At 54.4% G+C, this 22,344-nt stretch overlaps 1 protein-coding gene across 2 annotated transcripts in view; it reads right to left on the reverse strand.

The window, feature by feature from the left end:
* Positions 1 to 22,344, reverse strand: part of AP3D1 (adaptor related protein complex 3 subunit delta 1) — a 42,542-nt gene that overhangs the window by 7,766 nt on the left and 12,432 nt on the right. For both annotated transcript variants that reach the window (XM_037504993.2, XM_037504992.2), the window contains exons 2-21: positions 20,686 to 20,781; positions 20,117 to 20,197; positions 15,117 to 15,197; positions 12,682 to 12,789; positions 11,241 to 11,370; positions 10,297 to 10,436; positions 10,040 to 10,113; positions 8,841 to 8,890; positions 7,418 to 7,467; positions 6,688 to 6,736; positions 5,218 to 5,363; positions 4,982 to 5,130; positions 4,680 to 4,910; positions 3,902 to 4,133; positions 3,142 to 3,287; positions 2,553 to 2,694; positions 2,020 to 2,091; positions 1,350 to 1,425; positions 828 to 1,030; positions 373 to 446 (exon numbers count right to left, since the gene is read on the reverse strand). In XM_037504993.2, coding sequence (XP_037360890.1) covers positions 373 to 446; positions 828 to 1,030; positions 1,350 to 1,425; positions 2,020 to 2,091; positions 2,553 to 2,694; positions 3,142 to 3,287; positions 3,902 to 4,133; positions 4,680 to 4,910; positions 4,982 to 5,130; positions 5,218 to 5,363; positions 6,688 to 6,736; positions 7,418 to 7,467; positions 8,841 to 8,890; positions 10,040 to 10,113; positions 10,297 to 10,436; positions 11,241 to 11,370; positions 12,682 to 12,789; positions 15,117 to 15,197; positions 20,117 to 20,197; positions 20,686 to 20,781 — 2,330 coding nt within the window. The remainder of the gene's footprint in view (positions 1 to 372; positions 447 to 827; positions 1,031 to 1,349; positions 1,426 to 2,019; positions 2,092 to 2,552; positions 2,695 to 3,141; positions 3,288 to 3,901; positions 4,134 to 4,679; positions 4,911 to 4,981; positions 5,131 to 5,217; positions 5,364 to 6,687; positions 6,737 to 7,417; positions 7,468 to 8,840; positions 8,891 to 10,039; positions 10,114 to 10,296; positions 10,437 to 11,240; positions 11,371 to 12,681; positions 12,790 to 15,116; positions 15,198 to 20,116; positions 20,198 to 20,685; positions 20,782 to 22,344) is intronic.

Raw genomic sequence — 22,344 nt, forward strand, 5'->3', positions numbered from 1 at the left:
CGTGATGCCCCTACAGTAGCAGGGGAGAGGGTCCCTTTACAAACAGGCAGCGCCTGACTGAACAGTTTCTGGGACAGCAAGTGACTAGAGGGAGACGGGGCGGGAGTGCACTAAGCTGGGACACCTCATGCTTTGACTGCAGGTGCCTAGGGTGAGTCTGTCCTTAGAGGAGTGGCAAGAGCAGCCGAGGGGGCAGAGTCACCCCGTGCAGGGATTTGGCTGGACCAGCCACGCCTGCCCATCCCCAAGCAAGGCCCCAGGCTGGTCTCGGCCACACCAAGGGTCTACTCCAGCACCCCCTTGGCAGCGTTCTGACCCACACCCCTAGCACGGGAACCTCCAAGCCCAGGCTCCCATCCAGCCCCCACTTACTTATCCAAGTCAATATCCAGGGCCCTATAGGGATCATTGAGGTCTTTGTCGTCCTCGTCGCTGGGCAGAGCGTTCTGGGGGAGAAGAGGGATCTGGTATCCAGTTCAACCAGTCCTGGCCCTGGCCCTAGTCTAATAGGCCTGGCTCCCCAACCGCCCAAAAGGGCCAGTGGCCCACACCTATGGGGGTGTCCAATGCAGGGCCAGGCATGCGAGTGGGATGCAAGGTAATGGAATGAGGACGGGAGCCCGGGAGGGGCCACCACTCATAGGCCTAGATCCCCGGTCCTCCTGTCCCCTTATCCTGGGGCACAGGGCAGAGGACAGGGCTCATAGCCTCCCAGAGGAAGATGGCCTCTGACCACCTGTGCTGGACATGGGTGGGTGGTTCAAGCACAGCCGGGAGCGACGAGGAAGAGCCTGTTCCTGCCCTTTGTGGGGGGCATGTGCGCTGACCTCTGGCATCTCCTCTGTGACAATGTCCACCTGCTGCGCCGGGGCGATGTCCTCATCGCTCTCTGTGTGCAGTGAGCTGTGGCGCCGCGTTTTACCCCGCTTCTCCTTCTCCTTCTTCTTCCTCCTTTTCTTGTCCTTTTCCAAACGCTGCCGGTGCCTCCGCTCCTCCTCCAGTTTCACGTACTGGTCTGACATGGGCATGCCTACAGGCGGCAGCGTGCAGAGGGCCCATGTTGCATCCCCCACAGACACTGCACTTGAAGGGTGAGGGAATGGTAGGCCCCACCCCTCTGAATGCCAAGGAGCAGCTGGGCAGGAGGTTGGGGGTAAAACGAGGGAGAACAGGCACAGCAGGGCTGGAGCCTCCGCTGCCTGCCACCTCAGGGCATGCCTCAGACAAGGAGCCAAGATGGGTGCAGAGAGGGGCTCACACCAGCCCGAGGAGGAGGAAGGCTGGCTTGAGGGCATCTGGGACCTGGAGTGTGGGGCTCCCCAGGTCTGAATGGTCATGCAAAAGCTTGCCTGGTACTTTCAGGGGCACCGAGAGGTCAATTCGCACCACAGGTATGTGCTCCACGCCTGGCATGTCCTGGTACCTCTGCAGAAGCAAGTTTTAAGGCATCACGAGGCAAGAAGGCATGGAGAGGGCACTTCCTGGAGCACAGCTCCCCTAGCGCCGGGCACGCATGCGTGTGAACAACTCAGGGCAGTTGCAGGGTGAGGCCAAGCATTTTGTCAATTTTCCCCATCTGAGCCTCGTTTTGTTTCTTTGAGTATGCGGCTTGAAGCCCCGGTGAGACCCCACTGTCCCCACCAGCACGGCTGTGGAGTCCAAAGGCCAGTGATGGGCAGCACGGCCACTACAACTGGTGAGGCCTGCTCACGTGTGAGCTGCAGGATTGGATCCTAAAGCTATCTTACCACAAGGACGAGAAACTGCGACCTGTGTGCTGATGGCACTGATGACATAGTGAGAGCAACTTGAAAACATGAGCAGGTATCAAGTCAGTGCCCCCCTGCAGCCTCGGGCCAGTAAATTAGCCGGACTCGGGGACCATGCGGGACTGACTCTCTTGTCATCGTGTCACGGGACCCACTGTGACACACACGTGTCTGCCTGCGTAATGACCCCGTGTCCTCGTTGCAGTACCTGGGGGAAGGCCCCTCGAGAGTGTCTTGGGACTCGCCTTACCTTTTGGGGGGATGGGGAACTTTTGATGTAAAATGGATTGTTGGCCTGCTCCTGCTTCCGGGCTTCTCGGCGCTACAGGGACAGGAGGCAACATGCATGTCAGCGAGCATGTGGGCGTGGTGGAGGCAGTTACAGAGCAACAGGCAAGATCTCCCAGCCTTGGACCCACAGGGAGATGGTGAGTGATGAGGGGTGAGGGGGGCACGGGAGAAGGTGTAACAGGCAGTCAGTATTAACCCCAAGGAGTGGGGGTGAGGGCCTTTGTTTTGAGGCTAGAGGCTCCCTGGGGCTGCTCAGCTCCTGGGGCAGAGCTGAGACAAGCTCGGGTGCCATCTCCAGACCACAATGCCCAAAGGGTCGGTCAAGCCAGGGAAGGGGTTCTGGGGAGACGCTGTTCCTTTCCCCATTCGGAGGGCAGGCGCGCGTGGAGTTGGTAAGAAATGGGGAGGAAGCTGGGAGACACAGCTGCCTGCTGTTCCTGGATATCTCAACCTTGCATGCTGGAATGAAGCCCTATACCCCAAGGCGCTCACCCGGGCCAGCTCCTCCTCGTCCACCTCAGGTGGCTGCTGCTTGGCATGTCGCTGCTCCTCGTCATGGAAGATGGCCTTGGGCTTCTCGTCCTCAGACTCACTGTCCGAGGGGGGCTCGTTGATCCAGGCATCCAGGTCCAGGCTATAGTACACAGTGGGGTCACAAGGTGGCTCCAGTCTGTGGTCCTGGCCCTAGATGCTGCCGTGCCCTTGAGACAAGGACATGGAAGGCTGGGCAGCTGCCCCAGCTCACAGCAGTGAGGCAGAGCCTGGGGCACACTGGATTTGGCACTAGCTTTACCCACATTCTGGGGATGCCACAGCATAATGCCTCCCCCAACCACTTCCCAGAGGGTGGCACAGAGGATGGGGCAACAAGACCCAGAGAACGAAAGGATATCCCAGGGATGGTCAGTCCAGCCCACAAGGGTCAGGCACCAGCCATTCCTCCTGCCCCTCTTCTGTTGAACAGCGGGTTCCGGGCACATCTGCTCCCGCCCACTGTTCCTTTAGAGGCAGGATACTGGTCAGCCATGGCTGTCACGCCCTGTCCAACTCCCTAGGCCCTCTGACCGGGCTCATGGCTCACCCTTCAGGAATCGGAACTTTCTTCTGGGCCTTGGGAGCCACTGGGTTTAGCTCCCCAGCAAACAGGGCACTGACTTCCTCTGCCACTGGCACCTCCTTTGCCTGAAGCTTCTGGATGTGTTTGACCAACTGCAGGATGCAGGATGCCTATGTGGGGGAGGGGGAGTTATAGGTGAGTGAGAGACAATGGGACCTGAGAGGACATGGCAGAGCGGCCTCCACGAGCAGAGGCCGGCCTCTCCCACCTCTCCCACTGCAGGGCTAGGTCACCACGACGGGCACCACTGAGGCTCAGAGTCCTCAGGACCTCAGGTGCCAGGGTCCCCTAAGCACTGCCAAGCACTGTCGGTCTGGATAATAGAACCCCAGCACCTGAGAGGCCCAGCCTCCCCAAGCTTTTGCGCAGCAGATGTCCAGGACTCACGTCAAACTGGCAGCTCTGGAGCAAGGAGAAGGCTCCCGGAGGCCCATGGCACCTGTGAGGCTTTTCTCTCAGGCCGACTGACCCCAAGTCCTGCCGATCACATGCCCTCAAACTGCCTCCCATTTGTCCACCTGCTCTGGGGCACCCCCCTTGTTGTGTTCCAACTGTGGGTGATTCCCAGGGCCTCCTCACCAGGGGTGAAGCCATGAAAGGGGATTTTCCCAGGTTCCCTGTTAGAGCAGAAGTTGGCCACCACTGGGCAGACCAACATGGACACCTTCAGAGGCCGTGCTTTCCCATGCCCCAACCTGAGCGGGGAGGCCCAGGCAGCCCTCACCCGCTCCTGGACCTCCAGGTCTGCACTCTGCACGAACTGGGGCAGCCGCTCCACCATGAGCTGGGTGACCTCCTGGGCCGCTTCCACCTCGGCAGCCTGCTCCTTCTGCTGCAGGATCGACGCGTACAGCTTGACCACATTCTGCACGTACACAGCCTGGATGTGGCCAGGCAGCGTGGTGACTTTGGGCCGCAGCATGGCCTCGAGGGTCTGGTGGGGCTCCTGCAGGTGCCTGGGGACAGCGGAGGCCTGTGAGCATGCCTGCACCCGCCCCAGCCCTGCCTCACGGCTGGCAGGGTGGAGAGCAGGGTCGGGCGCTCTGCTATGGGGGTTCTGTGAGAACGTGCCCGGCCCCACAATGGCAGCGGCGTGACCATTAGAGCAGCTAAATGAAGAAAGGTCAACAGAAAAAAGGACACCGTGCCAGGTATTTGGCTGGGAGAGCCTGCAATTACCGTGAGGGAGGGTTGCTGGGAACCCGAGAAAGCCCAGCATCTGTGAGGACTGGGTCCTGAGGTGCGCTACTACTGGCTTTTGATTAGTCCTTATGACAAAATTTTAAGGTCAAAGAAACATCCCTCCAACCAGAAAGTGTCAGAGATACTACAGTCTAGAGCCAGGGCGCTGGCAGGGAGCTGGGCATCACCAGGAGACCGAGACTGAGAGGGAGGATCTATGGGGATCTCCTCCAGGGCACCTGTTCAGCATCCACCCCCTAGGAATCCTGGGGTACCCACTCAAGGGGGAACTCCGCTTTACCCCCAGAGGGCCCACTCACTCTGAAAACTCCCCACAAATCCAGGCGGCCGCATACAGCACTTCACAGATGCCATTGCGCTGGGTGCTGCTGGTCACCAGGTGGGCACTGTCGAGCAGCGCGGACATCTGCGACACGGCGAACCTGCGGATGGCCTTCACGCGGATGGCCACGTCCAGCATCTGCGCAGCGATGAGGTGGCCGTGGCGGGTGCCCTCCAGCCGGGTCAGCTCCACGAGGATGCTGATATACCTGTGGGGGGCAGCGGGAGTGTTGAGCTGTGTCCAAGCACCGCTGGGCACCCCTGGCTGCGGGGGACGCACCACTCAAAGTTGGTGATGTGCTGGTAGTTGGACTGGCTACAGATGTCGATGATCTTGGTGAGCAGCTCGTCTCGATATGTGGTGCCCTCAGCCTTATCCACGTGGGTCATCAGCTTCTTGACAATTTCCATCAGGTTCTTCTTGGACACCTGGAAAGGGGGCTGGTGAGGAAGGGGGACCACCCAACCTGCAGAGGCTGGGGGAGGGCTGGGCAGGACTCAAGGAGAGGCACACACCATCCCATACAGGAGGTCGAGGGCCCTCAGCCGGATGGACTCATCCTTGTCATCCAGACACTGCAGGACCAGATCCTTGTGGGCCTGCACGGACTTGGGGTGCGTCCTCAGGATCTTGGACATGGCCAACAGACCTAGGTACTTCACTGTGGGGATGAGGAAACATGGTTAAGCCATGGGCTTTTGGGGCTGGCGTGCAGCGCAGCCTCCCCTATCTTGCCGTGTACATGCCATCTTCCCTTTTAATAATTTTTAAAAAATATTTATTTATTTATACAAGAACTGGGGTACAGTCCAGAGGCACGGGAGGGTGAGAGGATTCACCAGAGACAGAGCGGGGAGCAGAACAGGCAGACTGATGAAATACACCACTGAGGAGAGCAGCGGGTGCGACAGGAGAGGTCTGCCACGCCATGTGGGACCCTTGCCGGCTGGCCAGGATTGAACCGGTGCTGCAGAGGCTGTAGACAGCTTCACAGCGTGGCGCTCAACTGCCTGCGCCACCAGGGGAGGCCCCATCTTCCCTTTTTAGAGGTGTTCTGTTAGGGGGCACATTGGCTGCCCAGTTGGTCTGGACAAAACAGGTGCCTGGGACTATGCCCTTGGCTGGCCCCAAGGTGTCTTGGAAGGCAGAGCAAGTGGTAGCAAAGCCCCAGGCCAGGCAAGGACTTCATGCATCCCAGATGCCCCATGTGCCCTGACCAACCCCACACCCTGTCTCAGCTAGGGGTGGTAGACGCAGCCACAGGTCCCATCTAGGGTGAAGCCTGTTTCTGTAAGTGAAGATTTACTGGTACACGGCCATGTCCCGTGGGGGTTCTCTTCAACAGCGGGAACCATGAAGCCCGCAAAACTGGAAATAGTTACTGTCTGGCCCTTTCCAGGAGGCTTGCTGACCCTCCTCTAAAGAGACAGACCTGGGCTCAAAATGATCCCCCAACTCCCCAGGGTCATCAAAAGCCCAGGCACCAGGGAGTGGTACTGGTAGGACTCCTTGACAACATATCTAAAAAGGAACAAGCCAGGTACATGGCAAAGTGGGGGAGGCTCCTCTGTGTTCCCCAGGGGAGGACCAGGACAGCCTGAGCTAGCATATCTGGTTAACCACAAGCACACCCACAAATCCCGTGGGAACACCAACGGCTCTAGAGATGACACATCTTGAGGTACGCTGGAGCAGGCGGCAGCATGGCTACCTTCTCACACCATTGTGCTCTCAGCCCCTCTTGTGACTCCTCCCTGGAGCCAGGCCTCTAAGGGGCCTCATGCAGGTCCCACCACCCCTGTAGACGGGAGTGGGTGCAGGGGCAGCAACTGCATGGACAAAGGCTGGTTCTCTCAACACATCTGAAGGCTGGGTGCTGGCCTGTTGATGCTGTCTCCACGGAAGAGTCATGTCACAGGTTCTGCCTTCTCTCAGGAAAGCCCTACTCCCACAGAAACTAAGGTGCAGGGGGTGGGGCCACTCACAGTTCTGATCGGAGTCTTCTATCAATATCCGTAACTTCTGAACACAGAGCTGCAAAGAGAAGATGCTGGTCACGTCTCCTATCCCAATGGTGTATCTGGCCTGAGCCCTAAGGGCCCAGGAAGCAGGGACGGGAGCGCCCACGTGCAGAAGGCACAGCAGGCATGCACATGGACATTCCAGAAACACTTGTGCACACACTGGTGGCTTCCAAGTTGCCAAAAAGTGACTACACAACAGGATGGCTTGAAGGTGGCCCCTGGGGAAGACTGGGATCCAGGGACTGAGCTACATGTTATGTCATCAGAATAAACTTGAACCCCCAAAACAAAAAGTGGTCCTCCCAATGGTCTCCAGTCCACTCCAGGGATCCCTGAGGCTCTGTGGTAATGGGTGGGCAAAGATTTTAGGGGGGTTCAGGGAGAGAGGCCATTCAGGGAGATGGGAACCTCAGAGACAGGGGATGTGACACAGGTGCCAAGATGGTGACAAAGAAGTCAGGGTCGCCTGAGCTCAAACTGGTGCAAGGCAGAACCGAGCTGTCATCAGAGAACAAGCAGAAGCCATAGCCCTGGCAAGTGGGTGTGCCCACCCTTCCGTCCCTCACTCGTCCACCCCACGTGACCTTCATGTAGGGGTGGGCTGCTCCCTCCCGAGCGTGGGGCTTTCAGGAAGGGGACACCGGAGGCAGAAGAAGCCCTGAGCGCCTTTGTGACTGATTCCAGGACGTACCTGGATGCTGGCACTGTGGTTAGGCATGCCGGAGGACAGAGAGATGAGAACTGAAACAGATAAGCTCTGTCAGTAATTCACCATGCTGACTTGTCCACGGAAAATAACCTGAGGAGAACTGCGCGGCCCCACTGCTGTCTATGCAGGGAAGGGCCGGCCTAGTGGCCTGACGCCTCTCCTGGGCAAGGCCAGCTTAGGAGGTGGCATCTGAGAATTGGACTTTGGGGGTTCCCTCCACCTCACAGATGGGCTCCCTGGCCCTGAAGTGTGTATGCGAACATGTGACTCCTGAGAGTGCTGCTCTCCAGTCTGGGGTCTTGGGCTGACATGGGTGGAGGTGACCATGTGACCACTGCCTGGTCGGCGGTTGGGTCTCTGTGGCCAAGAGAACAGACTGAAGCCCAAGAGCACAACCCAGCTGGTGCTCAACACCATCAACCCAGATACAGTTCACCCAGGACCACCCCTCTCTGTAACCCCAATTCTTCTACCCATGGCTAGCGAAAGGGCTCTCGTTCACCCCATTAGTCCCCATTCTCCCAGCCTCTTCCCTGCCTGAACACCTACTGCCTGCCTGCCCTTATCCTCCCAGCTACTGTCGCTGAGGCCTGGGGACATGCCCAGCTCATGCAGAGCCTGGGCCAGGGCCTGCCTCCCAGGAAGGGAGGTTCAGGGAGAGAGGCCATCCAGGGAGATGGGAACCTCAGGGACAGGGGATGTGACACAGGTGTACGATGGTGGCAAAGAAGTCAGGGTCGCCTGAGCTGAAAGTGGTGCAAGGCAAGGAAGGGCCATAAGGCTGGTTTCCCTGCAGCTTCAGGCAGACAGAGGTGACCAAAAGTTGCAGCCCCGGAGCCGCCAGCTCCAGCAGCCTGTTTGGGAAACCAGGCCCAGAATGACACGGCCATAAACTAGGAGACGGCCGCTGGGACGGCAGCAATGACTGGGGAGCCAGCAGATCAACACTGCTGGCCACTCCAGGTGGCCTGGCTCATTCAAATGGAGACCTAAGGAGCCCCAGGGCGGCCAAGAGGGCATGCGATCCTGCCCCAAAATTGCTGTGTTACAGATCCCTACCCTAAGTCTCTACAGGGGAAATTGCACATGGTGCCTGAGATTTGCTTTCTTTATTTTCATATTTTGAGATTTGTTTTAGAAGAAACAAGGTCCTACTGGCAGGTATGGTGGAAGGGCTGGATAAGAGATGTCACTACTGAACCCGGGGACAGGTGGTAGCTGCTGCTGCAGAGGACCACTGAGCTCTTCACACCTCCAAGGGGCTCTAGACGGGAGGTTTCAGGTGCAGGCAGAGACAAGAACCCCAACTCCAGGAGTCCTGATACCACTCAGGCACGGCCCGGGACTGGCCAGTCGCAGCCCCTCCCACCCCCACCCAGTCCCCAGCCCCTCCGTGGGAACTCACCTGCGATCACGGTGTTCACACATTCGTAGAGCAGGGACATGGCAGATGTGCTGGAGGAAGAACGGCGCGAGGTGAAGGTGGGGAGGAGCCGATGAGGACACACTCATCGAGGGCCCTGGGGTTCAGCCCAGCCCTCCCGCACCCGTGCCCTCTCAGGCCAGCCCACCGTCTCTCTCACCAGGGTCATTAGATGACCCCAAGAACAGAGGCGTACCCCTGTTGCTCACCAACAGCCAAGACCACCTGCAAGGTTCCCATGATAGGGGTCTGCGCTCCTGAACTTTCAGTTCTGAAACACCCATGAACAAAGGCTACATTCTAACTGCTCTGGGAGCACAGAAGGGGTTCGACCCCTACCTGGCTCTATGCTGACTGGGGAGCCCAAGGGACAGTTGGACGTGGCCACAACACACAGAGCATAATGCCCATGGCCCAGGTGTCACCTTGGGTGTGTGATGAGCACTGCCCAGGGCAGTGGCCAAGGAGGGTGGGGGCACTCGATGTGTCCACTGCACTGCTATTCTCACAGGTGCCACCGTGGAGCCTAGCCACCTAAGCTCTAGGGTGAGGAAGCTGCTCGTCCATCGATCCTGGCCTTAGAGTCTGAAAATCTCTGTATGTCGCAAACTGGACAACTGATTATTTAAAACCAGACCTTGCCAAGCCCAGACATGGGTTTTATCCAGTGATGCCCTAACTTCTGATCCATTTACCAGCCTGGGAACAACCCCAGAGGGAGGGAGGCTGCACACAGCGGAGCAAGCAGCACAATACCTGATCCGGCCTTGTTCCTCCTGACCCCCTGACTGCCAACCTGGCTTCCTGGAGCAAGAGCTCCTGTGCCAACCCACAATTCAACCACAGGCATCCTAAGTGGCATGGGAACTCTTTAGAACATTCTAGAATTGACAAGGGACATAGTCATCTGAAGCTCTTCAGACCGCTGAGGTTTAGCTATGAGCAGGCAGGGTTAAGCAGGGTGCCTCTCTTCCTTTGGATTATTTTTACCATTTGCTCTTTCAAAATCTGAATTAAAGGGAGAAAAGCCACCGGGTTTTCTAGGGGGGCTGGCCCCAAAGGCACAGATCATTTGGAGAAAATCACACACGGGGAATTCATGTGTCTACTTCTCTGAGACTCTCCTCACAGCCCAACCCTCCCATGCCAGTCACCCTGAAGACAGGGAGTCCAGGGTCTACCTGTGGATCAGGTTGGTGAGAGGTTCGATTAGCTTCTTGCCCAACCTTGGTTCCAAGGGGGTCAGAGCACCAAACTAGGAGGGAAAAGCCAGGGTCACTCACAGCAGGAACAGGCCCGTGTGGGTCCTTGTCTGTGACCTCGAGAAGCGCACCCCACCACACTGTGGAGGCTTCCCGCCCACGCGACTCCAACCCTTACCCCGGGCCTCTCAAGGACACGTGCAGGGGCTCCTCCACAGGGTGGGGAGGATACTCGCCAGTTTGATGATTTTAATGAGGACCCAATTGTTTGTGGAAGAGGTCATCAACTTGAAAAACAGTGGGGCGAGGGAAAGGTAGTTTTTAGGGTTGCGTCTGGCCAGCTCACAGATGACGTTGACTGCTGCTGACTGGACCCCTGTGAAGTAAGGGAGGCATCCTCAACGAGGGATGTCCCCTTCACCGGCGGGGCATCCTCCTCAGCCCATCTCCAGTGGGCACAGCTCAGACCCCAACCGCTTTGGGGGCTGCCCCCACAGGCAGCACTTCCTGGAGAAGAGGGCTGCGGCGGGACAGAGAGACCCAAGTGCAGAGGGTCCCCCTGAGCTGGTACCCCCGTGCTCTGGTCGGGCACACCTGCCACACCTACCGCTTTGCTCCTGCTTCCCCAACTAGGACCTTCTGCACCTGACATCTCCTGACACACAGCCGATCCCCGGACAAACCTGACCCGGACCCACAGTTATTTGACAGTCTTAGCCGGGGTCCCTGCTGGAAAGGGACAGAGGATGGCAGGAGGCCGAACAAGCTGAGGTGCGGACCAGGCTGAGACGTGGGAACATGACTCTGACACAGCCAGCCAGAGGGAGTCAGGTGCCCCAGCGTGTGGTGTGGGCATCTGCCCAGCGGGCCTCGAGGAGGCACAACCCATGCCCAGGCCTTGGTTCCTAAACCCCACACTGATAAACAGGGCTGCAGGAGGAGGGCAGTTCCCAGGCCGGGCCGGGGATGGCAGGGGAACCCGCAGCTGGGGGGGCCACAATCAAGGGTGCTCAAAAACAGGGGGTGTGTCAGACTGCACAGGGACTCCCCAAGGGGGCCAAGGGCCAGGTCTGGGGCCATCCCAGGACCCAGTGTCCCCTTACTCATTCCTGACAACACCCGCACCAAGGCCTCTGGAGACGTGCTGGGGACGCCCCGTCTTAACTCTACTTAAACCAACCAGGATCGGGGTCCTCAAGCTTTTCCTTCAGGCGGGGAAAGGCAGGGCGCAGTGATTCGGGGTACTTCAGGAAGACCTTGTACATGATCAGCACAGCCTTCTTCCGGATGTACGGCTTGGTGTGTGACATCTGCAGGAGTAGAGGTGACAGTTCCCTGTGCTGCCACTGCATTCTGCACCTGCCCCTCACCTCCTGCACCTCCGTGTCTCACCTCCCCCACCTGGAGGAAACCCCTCTCCAATTCATCTGGCTTCTAGACTTTGAGCCCCGCCAAGCACAGGGACCACATGGTGCCTGGACGAAATGGATCCCTAGGCCTGCCCTCACAGGCTGAGACCCTTCTCCTGAGCTCACCTGGGCCCACTGAGGAGTGAGGGGAGGGGGCCTAAGAGGGCCACGCGGGAAGGGGGCTCTCACATCAACACTGGGCTCAGGCTCCTGGCCCTGAGGCCCGGCCCCACAGCAGGACTCTGAGGGCCTTGGTCCCCGCACAGCTCCACATGGTGCTGCTCTGAGCTCCTGCCCCTCCCAGGGACTATACTCTGGCCAGGAATGCCGCTCGCCAGGTGGGCACACTCCTTACCTGCCAGGGCCCAGGGAGCTGTGCTGAGAAAGCTACCCTACCCTGTGACCCAGCGCGAACGTGCCCCACAAGCAACTCAATGCTTTCACCAAGGCCACGGCACCCACTCAGGAAGTGCCCCAGGGCTCTACTATCAGCTTTGCAGGTCCTGACTGCGCAGAAGCCACCATGGATACCACGTGAGTGAGTGTCGGGCTGTGAGTTGATACGACCATTTACAAGGACAGCCAGTGGGCCTGCTCTGGAAGCTGACTGGGTCTCGTGAGTCTTGGAGACACACGCTGGCGCCTGATCACACGCACAGCACACAGGCTGGCCAGACCATTCCAAAGTCCCCCACTAGCTGGAGGCTCACTGCAGTGGCCCTGGGCCACAATTTGTAAGAGGATGGCTTGTTAAGGAACAAGATTCTGGACACCTTTGACACCAGGAACAGGGGGATTTGCCTTTTGTATAGACTTAGCCAGGAGTTGTGCTGTGGCCACATGAAAATTAACGGCACCAGAGATGGAGAAAGGAAAGGGTCGCCCTGACGGCTTGCTGCCGGTTGAGATGCCCCCTCACCTACACTTCAGCAAGACAGCGACCGCGCAAACACCTCATGCAGAGCTAACCCCTGCACGACTGCCTCAAAGGTTAGATCTGAAAGCAGAATGACAGTGGCCCGAGGCCAGGCCCCACAGGTGATGAAGGAGAGACAGGGATTTGGTTTTCCACCTTATCCGGGACCCTGGTCTGCTTCTCAGGGCCAAATGACCTTGGTGTGATGTTTCAGCCTTCGCTTTCCAAATACCTGTCTGGCCCAAATCATGTGAGAGAGCAAAGACTGAGGGGTGCTGGCACACTCTCCAACTCACCAGTGTCATGATGTCGTTGGCCAAGTCCCTGGCTAGATCTGGGGTAACAAAACAGGACAGGCCAGTCAGTGCAACGCCGGTGTCGTACTGGCTGGGGCTGCTCAGGTCCTGGAAAGGGATGAGAGGGTTAGCAGGGTGGGGGCAGGGCAGGGGTTGTGCTGACTCAGCATGGCCTGGCCCTAGCATGTCCCCACTGGCCCTGCACTGAGGCCTGGAACTGGACTTGGATGACGAGTAACAAGTAGCCAGGGCCATGCTGCCACTCAGAGGGGAGTTGGACAGGTCTAGGGGAGACCCTGCGGCACAGTCCGGTTCCCGGTGCTGGGGGGTTAGGCTAGTATCAGTCACCAGCTCCAGCGGTAGCTCCCTGCTTGAGAACCCCATCTAATAGGCACACATGGGGCAGTCCTCCAAAGTGGAATCTGAGAACCTCTGCTTCACTGGGTGTCTCCCCTACAATAGCTGGGGACAACTCCTCCAGGATCGTCCCAAAAGTGGAAAAAAGCATCAGCTTGACTTCATCTTTCAGGCAAACAGAAGGTGTCCCTGAGCAAGCAGAAATCCACATACCCCAATCTCTGAAGTCACCCACCTGTGACCCAACTTTGGCAGTGCCCACTGTAACTGCCTAGAGTCCTGTTTTATTTTATTATTTTTTAAAGATTTTATTTATGCATACAAGAGTCTAGGGGTAGGCCAGAAGTATAGGGGGGAATTTGAGAGGATTCACCAGAGACACAGTAGGGATCAGAACAGGTAGATCTGCTGAAATACACTGCTGAGGGGAACAGCGGGTGAGACAGGAGAGGTCTGCTGCACCATGTGGGTCAGCATCCTGGCCGGGGATCGAACTCATGCTGCAGTGGCTGCCAACAGCTTGAAAGTGCTGAGACTTTAACCCCTGCACCACCAGGGAGGTCCCAGAGCCCTGTTTTAACACTTAGGAAAACACTGCGTGTCAACTGTATTCTAGGGACTTTCCTAAGAAGTTCCCCAAACTCCCTATATGTTATGGAGTAAAGAATAAACTAGAGTCAACTTTCCAGATTGTGGTAATGATGAAATGCTGGCTTTTAAAATTCCACTGCGGCCCAGGCTAGGTAAAGTCCATCAGAACGCACTGCACAGAACATGCCCCTGAACAGCTGACTTCCGGTTCGGTGTGCTATGGGGCTTTTTAAGGACGGAGGTCTGCAAGGAGGACACTCAGATGATGGTTGGGCAGTGAGAGCCCTAGCCAGGCCTGGGCCATGGTGTTTCAGAGTCACAGGCTTGTTGAAAATGAATGAAGCAGAGAGCTAGTGGCAGCAGTCTGTGGCTGTACGAAAACAGGCCCCCTGTGCCGAAGAGGGAAACAGGCCAAGGAGGGAGCAACGGCAGGCAGTTCTAGTCACCTGTCTAGACCTTACTGTGACAGCAAAGAGGGCATCCCAGGGTTGGGCACATCCCCAACAGAGCAAAGCTACATGAGCCGCTTGCACAGATCTCAATGGGAGCAGGAAGCAAAGGAGGACTGGCTCATGTCAGCTACCCAAGCAGCCAGGGCCTTTCCACCCTCCCTCCTGCCACTCAGAGTTCTCCCCCTGGCCTCCCACCTCTCCTTCCTCTCCAAGGTCCAGTCCCACTGGGTGCCATCCACCAGCTGCTCCCAACTAAGTTCCCCTTCAAAGCCTTGTGGCATCTACAACACCTGGGCTGCTGCATGACCTGGCTGAGGAGGAGCCTCCCCAAGCCTCAGCTGTGAGTCAGTCTTCTCAGAAATATGAGTGTGGTGGGCTTGGAGCCTCAGACCCACACACTGGCCAGTGCCTGCAGTGTCTGCCTGCTCCATGGAGTTTGGCCCAGGAGCCCAGCCCACTACCAGGTTATCCCCTGGGGGCACCCACTCTCATGGGGCTTCAGCATCTGTACAGGGCATCTGTGAGTCCTGGGGCCACCAAGCCCCTAATGTGTCAGGAGACTGGAAGGGGTGGCTGGGTCTCCATGTGAAACATGGCAAAAAAGACGTTCAAAGTTCTGGGCCAAAGAGGAACCCAGTGGTCACCAAAACCCGCTTTAAAACATGAAAAAATACATGTGGTTGAAAACAGGCACAGGGTTTGCCTCACAAGTCCCTGGCCAGGAAGGCATATCGCCTCAGCAGGTTCTCTGCCAGCTGGGAGAGGGGCTAAGAAGAGGGACGGGCAAAGCTGGTCCTCCAACTATGAAGCGGGAAGGAGAAGAGAAGGGGAGGTGGATGGTATTTCCCAGACTCCCCTCTCGGTGGATTCTGAGGCCTGCAGCGACAGGCAGAAGACAGTTCGCTGGTGGAGGGCCTCAGGGACAGAGTTCCTGCCACCTTCAGCGCTGCTAACTCCCACACGCGAATGACAGACACTGGCACAGACAGACATTCTGGCACAGACAGAGGTGCTCAGCCGAGGGAGGGCACCAACCTTGCGGATCTGGTTCGTGGTCAGCATGATGACATCAGTTCCCTCGTGAAAACACTGGGAAGCAGCGAGGTAGCCGATCCGCTGTGGAGCCGAACAGAGGAAGGTGTCGGTGGTGAGATGGGGACCGCTCATGAAGAGGCCCTGAGGCCCCTACCCCCAGGTCATTCAGGAGCCATACCAGCTTCTTTAAAACTGCAGGAGGGAATCCCCCAGGGCTCGCAGTGTGGGTCTCTGAAATACAACAATCTTCTAAGATTTGACAAATCTATTGAGCCCGTTTACTAACGTGTGACTTTGCTGGCAGCCAGGGAGACACAGTAAGTCATCATCAGCTCTGGTTTTCTTTTCTTTTTTTAAAGATGTATTTATTAATGCATACAAGAGCTGGGATACAGGCCAGAGATGCGGGCGGGACGGGGCGGGGGTGAGAGGATTCACCAGAGACAGAGTGGGGAGCAGAGCAGGCAGACTGTCTGAATATACTGCTGAGGGGAGCAGCGGGCATAGTAGGAGAGGTCTGCCACACCATGTGGGTTGTTCCCTGGCTGGCCGGGGATCGAACTTGTGCTGCAGAGGCTGTGGATTGCTTCATAGTGTGGTGCTTAACCCCTTGCGCCACCAGGGAGGCCCAGCTCTGGTTTTCTTTCCTTTTTTTTTTTTTAAAGATTTATTTATTGGCCTCCCCGGTGGCGCTGCAGTTGAGCGCTGGGTTGTGAAGCTGCCCGCAGCCTCTGCAGCACCGGTTCGATCCCCGGCTGCTCCCCGGCCACCAGAGGAGGGTCCCACATGGCGCGCAGACCTCTCCTGCTGCCCGCTGCTCCCCTCAGCAGTGTACTTCGGTCCTTCTGCCTGCTCTGGCTCTGGTGAATTCTCTCACCCTCCCGCACTTCTGACTGTACCCAGTGCTTGTATAAATAAATAAAAATAAAAAATAAAATAAAAAGTAATACAATTGGTCAAAAAAAAAGATACATAAAGATTTATTTATTTATTTATACAAGCACTGAGTATAGTCAGAAGCGTGGGAGGGTAAGAGAATTCACCAGAGCCAGAGCAGGGAGCAGAACAGGCAGAAGGACCGAAGCACACTGCTGAGGGGAGCAGTGGGTATGGCAGGAGAGGTCTGAGCGCCATGTGGGACCCTCGCCAACAGCCGGGGATCGAACCGGTGCTGCAGAGGCTGCGGAGAGCTTCGCAGCCCAGCGCTCAACCACTGTGCCACCAGGGAGGCCCAAGGTTTACTTATTTATGCACACAAGAACTGGGGTACAGGCCAGAGGTGTGGGGGGTGAGAGGCTTCACCAGAGAGTGTGGGGAACAGAAAAGGCAGATGGACTGAAATAAATACACTGCTGAGGGGAGCAGCGGGTGAGTCCGCCATGTGGGTAGATCCCCAGCCGGGGATTGAACTCATGCTACAGTGGCTGCGGATGACTTCATAGCTTGTGTCTTAACCCCTTGCGCCACCAGGGAGGCCCCAAATTTATTTTAACTTGATTAACAATATACATAGCCAGGTCTGTAAACCACAATTTCACTGATATTAGATACAGTTGAAAGAAAGATCTGGTATGCCAAAAATTATGGCAGAGTGAAGATGCCACTTCCTCTATATGTTTGCAACTAAATTAAATTACCACAAAATAAAGGCAACAACCCCTGAATGGCAACAGAGGACTACAGAGCAGAAAAGGGCAGTATCTGGAGTAGTCCCAGGACTGCAGAGCCGTGAGGGGGGAGGGCAGCTGCTGCAGACAGCTCCCTGTGGATGTCAGCTCAAGGGGGCACATGCCTACACCAGAGGTTGGAAAGGTTGGAGACCTGGTACTGCCCTGGAGAAGGGGGTGCAGAGAGTTGGCATACAGAACAGAGGGTGCTCTACTGGGGAACTAGAGTGAGGGTGTGGCTTCAACCTGAGATTTTCAATCTGAACAGGTGGAGCCTGAGGGGAGAGCCAAGCTGGATTACCTTTGTGTCCTCACTATCACTTGCAGCCTGAGGTCATCATATTTGAAACACCTGCTGTACTTCCCTTGCCCCAGCCAAAAACAGAGAACAACTCCAGGCTTGTGGCCTGTCTCAACTATAGCCATCATGGGGGCCTCCCAGGTGGCGCAGCAGTTGAGTGCTGGGTTGCGAAGCTGCCCGTGGCTGCAGCGCCGGTTCGATCCCCGGCTGCTCCCTGGCCACCAGAGGAGGGCCCCCACATGGCGCGCAGACCTCCCCTGCCGCCCGCTGCTCCCCCCAGCAGTGTACCTCGGTCCCTCTGCCTGCTCTGCTCCCCGCTCTGACCCTGGTGAATTCTCTCACCCTCCGGCGCCTCTGACAGTACCCAGTGCATGTATAAACAAACAATCAACTATAGTCATCACCTAGACCTATATCTAGGGTCCAACTACAGCTTAGAAGCTAAGGCTGGCATGAGAGTATGTAAGACATTTTGGCCAGAGTTGGGGAAGAGGGTCACTGTGGATCCTCAACAGACAACTCCAGTACCTGAAGCACAGTGGGGAGCTTGCACCGTGATGCTTGCTGCAAGTGCTCTTTCAATGTCTACCCACCCAGCTCCGTCCTACCAGCACCAGCACCAGCACCCCCGCTGTCTGAATAGAAGCAGAGGCAGTTGTGAAATAGATACCTAAAGATAGTACTATAAAACTGATGATTACACCCTGATTTTAACAGAAGCGGAATGAAACTAATTTATTAAGAAAAGGATATTCCCTATTTACAACTCATAAAAACTAAAACTGAACAGACAAAAGAACATATCTCAAATGTCTGAGCAAAAAAGCCCCAAGAGTGTCAATTCAGCAAACTGCAGAATCTATCAAGAAGAGTTTAAGGTAACACTTACAAATCATACTTAACGAATTCAGTAAAACAAGGATGATGTTAAACAGAAACATAACAAAGATAGAAAATATGACTGCTACAATTAGAACTAATGAATCTAAAAAAACAAACAACAAAACCCACTATAACCTAATTAAAAAATACAGTAGAGGGCCTTGACAGTAGACAAATGCAAATAATGGAGAGAATTAGTGAGTATGAAAGCTCAGTGGTGGTGAACACACAAATAAAACAACAAAGAAAAAAAGAATTAAGAAGAAAATGGTGCGAGAGCTCTTTGGGATAAACTAAAGAGAAGTAACAGAACAGACAGAGTCCAAGGCCATATCACAAACCTACAACCAATAAAATACTTGATGGTGAAAAACTGAAAGCTTTCCCTTTAAGATCAGGAACAAGACAAGGGGTGTCACTGTCATCCATTTTTGCTTACTTATTAGCCAGGCAATTAGACAACTGGAAACAAACGGGATCCAGGTTGGAAAAGAAGTAAAACTATCATTCCTTGCAGATGATACTATATATACAAAACCTTAAAGACCCCAGCAGAAAGCTTTTGAAAACAATAGATGAAGATAGCAAAGTGGCATATTACAAAACCAATGGATTTTTTTGCATTTTTATATACAAACAATAAACAAGAAGAAAAAGAAATTAAGAAAATAATTTCATTCATAACATGAAAAGAATTAAATACCTAGGGATTCACTTAACCGAGAAGGTTAGGAACTTATATGATGAAAACTACAAGATGTTATTAAAGGATTTAGACCATGACATAAGGAGATGAAAAGGTATCTCATGCTCGGGGCTGCGGAGAATCAAAATAACCAAAATGACTGTTCACCAAAACCAGTAAGCAATCGTAAGGAAAAAGGAGAGCAATAAAGGCGTCACGGTACCTGACTTCAAACTATCTGAGGTGGGGAGGGAAGACAGGGAGGAGAGAACAGCGGGGTTAGAAGGGGCTGTGGTGGAGGGCAAACTCTGAGTAAACTGTATTTAATACTTTTTCAATTGGTTGCCTAAAGGCATCTAAAATAGAGCTCTGTGAATTAAAAAAAAAGGGGGGGGGTTATTTGTCAGTATGCATTTGAATAGATCTCCTAATTTTACAAGCTAGAAATGGATTTTTTTTTTTTAAAGACCTAGGCCATTTCTAACAGTTTCCTTTGAAATCATTAATTAGGCTCTAAAAAGACATCAGGAAAAAGAAAGGAAATAAATAAAATAAAACTGAAAGAAAAATACTATGTAAATAGTGTTAACAAGTAATTTGGCAAAAACCATGGAGGTGATATTTATGGTTAAAGTTTGACTAGAAAAATTAGGTTACCACTATTTTTTGTCAGTTATTTCTTTTCGTGTGTGTTTTTTGCATTTCAAAATTCCTTTTTTTTTAAAGATTTATTTATTTATTCAAGAGCTGAGGTACAGGCCAGAGACGCAGGAGGGTGAGAGAATTCCCTAGAGACACAGCAGAGAGCAGAACAGGGAGACAACCGAAAGCACTGCTGAGGGGAGCAGCGGGCAAGACAGGAGGGGTCTGCCACACCATGTGGGTATCTCCCTGGCTGGCTGGGAATGGAACCTGTGCTGCAGAGGCTGCGGACAGCTTCACAGCTCTGCGCTTAACCTGCTGTGCCACCGGGGAGACCCCATTTCAAAATTCCTTTAATGAACCTTGAAGTATTTGACCAAACAAAAAAATGCCTTGCAGTAAATTATAATTTGTAACATTAAAAAAAAAAAAAAAATTAAAAGAATCAGAACCAAAGTTACCAATGATTTCTGAATGACAGGATTATAGAGTCTCGCTAACACCTCACTATTCTTTATAATTCCCACATTTCCCTCACTTGTCAAAACAATTTTTAAGAAGTTTTAAAAAAGAAAAAATTTAAAACCAAGCAATTAGTCCTGCACCTAAATCCACCATCTGAAAATCACTTGAAGTCAGTCCACTTGTGAAAGCTAACAGGCTCATGCTGGCAGGCAGGACTCCTCAGCATGGTGAGAACAAGCAGGTTACACCACCCCCAACATATTGTGGCTCTGGCCACAGAACAGACCTTCAGGGATGCCCAGGGGTCCCCCAGTCCTCTAGAAGACCCCAGCCACCTCCCAGCCCCATTGCATCTTACCTTAAACGTGAACTTGGAAGCGCTCATCACTTCTATGATGTTGAAGGCAGCCCAGCTGATGTCGTAGCCTAACATTTGTAACTGTTGAAAAGGCATGGTGATTGTCACTCACAGGCAGGGGTCCACCCACCCTGTACCACATGGCATTCCTCTCTCTTGAATATTTCCAGTGCTCCCCAGTGGCTTCTGTGCCCCCGGGGATAGTTGTCTTTAAAGAACATCTGCAGAAGGCTCAGTCTGATAGGAGTTCCATGGACACCACAGGAAGTGGACTTCAGTCCTTCTGAAAGCTGAGAGCGCCCTGAGCCCCCTAAACCTATGTATCCACCCAGCCAGCACCCAGGGAGATGGTACCAATGTCTGACTGGTGGGTGGATAGACAGATGAATGGATGGTGGATGAGCAGATGGATGGATGGACAAGTAGCAGGATGGATGACGAGAAGGACAAATGGAAGGAGGGACGGGTGGAAGGAAGGGTAGAAATGGCCGAGTGGCTAGCTGGGTGCCAGCATCTGGGTGCAGTCAGAGAGGCCTCCCAGCCCTAAGCGCTGTGCTCGTGGTACTCACATAGGTCAGCTTGCAGACAGCATTTGCTTTCACTGCAATGTTGTCTTGCTTCAGTTCTTGCTTGATTTCATCAATGCACTGAGAGATGTATTTTGCCTAAAAGGAAAAAAAAAGTCAGAAATTCAACTGTCTGTCTGAAACAGGAATAATCATTTCAGACAGAAGCCAGACACAAAAGGTCACACCATGCGTGATCCCACTGGCATGAAATACCTAGAACAGGTATATCACAGAGACAGACAGTGGGTTCCTGACGCCAGGGGTTGGGGGCAGCCTATGGGTGGCTGCTGGGTGTGATAGTTGTTGAAAACCACTGAATTGTGCACTTTAAATGAGTCAGTTTTACAGTATACACATTATAGCTAACAGAGCCGTCTCAGCACACACTAACCGGGATGCCAGGTTTTTCCTGAGGACCCTCCCGGGCCTGGGAACAGGGATGCAATAGGCAGCTACGGTCAATTGTGCTGAAGTAGATATAAGAGGCTTCTCACTGTTTCCTCTATGCGCATGTTTTACCTGACATCTTCTATAACTGAAGTTTTTTATTTTAAAGGTTTATTTTATTTATTTATGCATACAAGAACTGGGGTACAGGCCAGAGGTGCAGGGGGTGAGAGGATTCACCAGAGACAGCAGGGGGAGTAGAACAAGCAGATCCATTGAAATACACTGCCGAGGGGAGCAGTGGGGAGACAGGAAGGGTCTGATGCTCATGAGGTTAGCTCCCTGGCCCGGAATTGAATTCAAGCCACAGTGGCTGGTGATAGCTTGATAGCGCTGAGACTTTAACCCCCTGCGCCACCAGAGAGGCCCCTCGAACTGCAAAATTTTTTTTTTAAAGATTTATTTATTTTTACAAGCACTGGGTACAGTCAGAAGCACAGGAGGGTGAGAGAATTCACCAGACCCAGAGCGGGGAACAGAACAGGCAGACCGACGAAATACACTGCTGAGGGGAGCAGTGGGCATGGCAGGAGAGGTCTGTGCGCCATGTGGGACCCTCACCCAGCGGCCGGGGATCGAACCAGCGCTGCACAGGCTGCAGGCAGCTTTGCAACCCAGAGCTCAACAGCTGCGCTACCGGGGAGGCCCTCGAACTACAAAGTTTTAAGAATCATTTCAACACAGAATATCTGAGCATGGAAATTTTTTTAGTCATCTAGTTTCACCTTTTAACAAACTGCAAAGTTCAAAGCTGGGAAGAATCCCACTCCTGACACCCAGTGGTCTGTCCCTGACGCTGAGCCACATCCTTGTGTGGGACATGGGGTGATGGTTTACCCTGTGCTGCTGCAATTCAGGGACCCAGACCAGCATGGTCACCCGTGTGTCCTGCTGGCTCCTGTTTCTAGATCAGGAAGGGCTCAGCTGCCTAGGAACTATGTCATCCAGAGGGTCAGTGCCATTTTCCATCCTACCTGGGTGTTTCTTACTGGCCTCCAGTCAGCCCCCATCACCCTAGGGCCACCCTGAGATGCCCAAGGCCTGCCTGCCCTCCCACAGGACAAATGGGGCCCATCGGGGGTGGCAGGCAACCCTGGGGTTAACTCCTCTCTGCAAGAGAGAAAGTGCATGACAGTGTTCCCCACAGACTCTGATACACACATCTGCCTCTCACCATGGTGCCCCATCTTAAGAATGAGCACACAGAGAGCC

The sequence above is a fragment of the Talpa occidentalis genome, unplaced genomic scaffold (assembly GCF_014898055.3).
Source record: "Talpa occidentalis isolate TD23 unplaced genomic scaffold, MPIMG_talOcc4v2.1 talOcc4.12, whole genome shotgun sequence".
Lineage (NCBI taxonomy): Eukaryota > Metazoa > Chordata > Mammalia > Eulipotyphla > Talpidae > Talpa > Talpa occidentalis.